Source organism: Olea europaea, unplaced genomic scaffold (assembly GCF_002742605.1).
Source record: "Olea europaea var. sylvestris unplaced genomic scaffold, O_europaea_v1 scaffold3072, whole genome shotgun sequence".
Classification (NCBI taxonomy): Eukaryota; Viridiplantae; Streptophyta; class Magnoliopsida; order Lamiales; family Oleaceae; genus Olea; species Olea europaea.
The window spans coordinates 45,079-48,678 of record NW_019249439.1 but is presented as its reverse complement, the minus strand read 5'-3'; the positions used below and the strand labels follow the sequence as shown (position 1 = coordinate 48,678).

The window sequence follows — 3,600 nt, the reverse complement described above, 5'->3', positions numbered from 1 at the left end:
CTAACTTTTTATTATTATAGCATATCATACAGCAATTACAGAAATCGTCTGAGCTTCCACTTGAAAATTTTATAAATTAATTTGTAAATTATTAAATTTCATTTTCAATTACATTCAATTGGTAAACGAGTACTATTTATTTATTCATTATTTATTTATGAATTAAATATTTAATAAATTCTTTTCAAATGGAGACTAAATCTTTGTTAACTTGTCCACAAATTTCTTCAGCAAAGCATGCTTTGATTTAAATTCTGAGAACGTAGTATCAAAATTGAGAAGAAATTCTAGCACTATAAAACTATAAATACAAGAAATCAGGTGTCAATTTAATATAGAATGACAAAGTTTTCTTCACTGAATACTTGTAATGTTATTATAGGAAAAAGTTATGAATCAACTTACTATGTTAAAGGCTGAAGGCCAATTACATTTAATGAAATAAGTTGAGGACTGGTGGTGCAATTTGTTCGAATTAAAAAGTCCATGTCACCAGATTGACGAATCTTCCTTACGACCTCATCAGGCTTGAACAACGAAGTACAAAAAATTGACCAAAGGACCTGTGATCTTGACTCGTCTTGACTGAGTTGGTGTCCTAACCTTTGTACTATAAATCGGTTCCAAACTCGGTTAAGCAAGTTCACAACACAGCCCGCCCATCTTCTCTTGGATTTATCTACCAGTTGGTGTCCTAACCTTTGCACCATTATATTCTTTATTCTTTTTCCTCTTCTTATCAAGCCAGCTTTTGTCTGCAACTTTTATTCAAGAAAAGTTTTTTTAACTCAGATCTCGAAGTTTCAGAAAACAAGGATGAAGGTTAATTACTGTCTTTTTGCTAATTTTTATGTTTAATTATTGTATTAATTTCATCTGCTTTTGTTTATATTCTCATTGTTGAACATAATTCATTTTTATGAGGTTGAAAAAGTTTTTTTTATGAGGTTGAATTCCTGACGTCTGATTATTCTTAAATGCATCAACCCACTTTTCACTTTTGATGGATCTTATTTATTCCTTGGTGAATCTTCATGCAGGAAATCAAAGAATATTAAGTTCTTGATTATGAATATCTATGGTTAAAATCATTTAAATTAGTATTGATTAAGATAATTAGTTAGTTTTAATTATTTTTCCAGGGATAAAATTTTCTGGGCGTTTCCTAAACTAGATCTTTTCAAATCAATGAATATTAAATTCTTGATTGTGATTATCTATGGTTAAAATCATTTAAATTAGTGTGTATTAAGCATAATTAGTTAGTTTTAATTATATTTCCAGGGACAATTTTCTGGGCTTTTCCTAATTTAGATCTTTTGGTTTTTTTTTTTTGTTATACTAATCACAGAAAGTTGTGTTGAAATTGGAATTTGTCGATGAGAAAATCAAGCAAAAAGCCATGAAAACAGTCTCTGGCCTCTCAGGTAGTCTTTTTCAGTACTTTATATGAAACTGGCATTACGAGTGTAAAGAGTTATTTGATTTGTAGATTTCGATAAAATCCAGATCCTAAAACATCAAAATACCACAAAATTCAATAAATTGTTTTTTCTTAAATTTTCAGGGGTTGAATCCATTGCCATGGATCCAAAGGACAAGAAGCTGACAATAACCGGGGACGTAGATCCGGTTAAGGTGGCGGCCAAACTGAGGAAGCTCTGTGGTACAGAAATTGTGTCGGTCGGGCCGGCAAAAGAGCCTGAGAAGAAAAAAGAAGAACCCAAAAAAGAGGAAGGCAAGAAAGATGATGGTAAGAAAGGAGATGACAAGAAAAACGATGGTCCAAAAGAAGTTTTACAACTGCCAATGGCCTATCATCCATATTTTCATAACCAACAACCTTATTATCATCAACATCCACCACCTTCATATTATGTTAGAAGTGTGGAGGAGGATCCCAATTCATGTGTTATTTGTTGAAAACTAGGATTTGATTCATAAATGAATGTCTTGGATGTTTGGGACCTTTGATCTTTGTTCATAGAGCTTTATTTAATTTTGGTTTTGTTTTATCCTTAGGATGCAAAAAGAATTATGTTCATTTATAATCCTCGTAATTTAATAAGTTTGATTCTATTTACATTGATTCATACCTCCTTGGGGATTTAAATAGTTACCTTTTATCGAGTGCTTCTTGAAAGGCTCGAGTGAAGGAGGAATGTTAAAAATTTGATGTAGGCATTTTATCTGTAAATGGTATTTCCAAAAACGGTTCCTTTCTTTCCTATCCCTTTCTCCATTTCTAAATTAAAAACTTGCTGGCTGCTACATTTGTTGTTTAACAGAAACAGGTAGCCGGCCTGCATGTTTCGGCAATAATCGAATTCTAAACTAACAAAAAGATATAAAAAAGAGTTGCTTTTCATTCCTCCCGCCCCCCACCCCACCCCACCCCCGTTACTTTTGTTATTGATCTTTTGTGGAGAGAGACAAGCCTGCATCTGTCTTTACTGGAGATAGCGTCGGGGCGGGATCTCGCCCCCCAGCAAGGTGAGGCAAAGGGCAACTTTTTGTCTCGTTTGTTACCCTATTTAACTTAATTTTTTTTTATATTTTCAAAATTTTGAGTTATGTTGTTATTAGAGAATAAAATACAAATTCAAAATAAATTTTTAATGGGTAAATTATGTGGAAATAAAATTATTTTTAATTTTGGAGGGATGGATTTTTTTTCATCTTTAGTCTTTACTGCACAACGGCGGCTCTTCGTGTACTGATCAAATTTATTAGACTAACTGTGCTAAAAATGGAAAAATTTTACAAACAAATCCCAGTCTTAGATATAAAATCATGCACATTGTATTGAAACTTTATAAAACTTGAAATTTTACCCCTTGAAAATTTAAATTTATTTATTGCCGAGATCCCCATGTCAAACTATCAAAAAATTATTAAATATAGAATATACCTTAATCCATTAGCAATGATTATTTATTATTGAATCTTGATTTCGAATTTTGAACCTTGAAGATTTACTGCAATATTTTTATATTTGACTTCTTCACTTTTAATCTTAAATTTTGTCTCATTTGATTATTTAATTCTTGTTCTTCATTTTACTTATTAATCCATAGTCTTGATTCTTAAACTCATTGTTCTTGAATCTTGATAGTGAATTTTGGATCTTCCTCTTCAATATGTTTTCTCTTGTATTCTTTTATTGATAAAATGGCACAAAAATGAAAAATTACACATGAATTGTTACAATAACCCTATATATAGTTTCCATATATATTTCGCCCATTATGAAATATAATTATAAAGGAATCTAATTTTTAATAATCCGAGCCACACTTTATTTAAATGCCGTAAGCCCAACAATTTAATTTATTATTAGATCACTTTAATTTTGGACTTAACTTTAAGATAGTTTTATACACAATTACATATATATGCCTACATGACATTAAAATTTTTGCAACAATCTCCATTTGGACCACATATGTTACCTTAACCTTATGACGTCAAAACCTTTTCTATCATAATCAAAAGTATCTCTGAACAATCTTGTCCATTGATTATATCAATATAGGATCAAAACGATCTTCGTTACAAATATCATAACTAAACCCTCAATGATCCATATATCAACACAAT

General features: G+C 30.8%; 1 protein-coding gene across 2 annotated transcripts; it reads left to right on the top strand.

Moving 5' to 3' along the window:
* Window positions 1-640: 640 nt before the first annotated feature.
* On the top strand, window positions 641-2,015 carry LOC111385041 (heavy metal-associated isoprenylated plant protein 39-like). 2 transcript variants are annotated; one of them, XM_023009405.1, is made up of 4 exons: window positions 641-822; window positions 1,352-1,427; window positions 1,568-1,739; window positions 1,770-2,015. In XM_023009405.1, the coding sequence occupies exons 1-4, from the start codon at window positions 817-819 to the stop codon at window positions 1,921-1,923; spliced, it is 408 nt and encodes a 135-aa protein (XP_022865173.1). In that variant the 5' UTR covers window positions 641-816; the 3' UTR covers window positions 1,924-2,015. The 2 variants fall into 2 exon arrangements, with proteins under 2 accessions (XP_022865173.1, XP_022865172.1); XM_023009404.1 differs by having other exon boundaries at window positions 1,568-2,015.
* The last annotated feature ends 1,585 nt before the right edge of the window (window positions 2,016-3,600 follow it).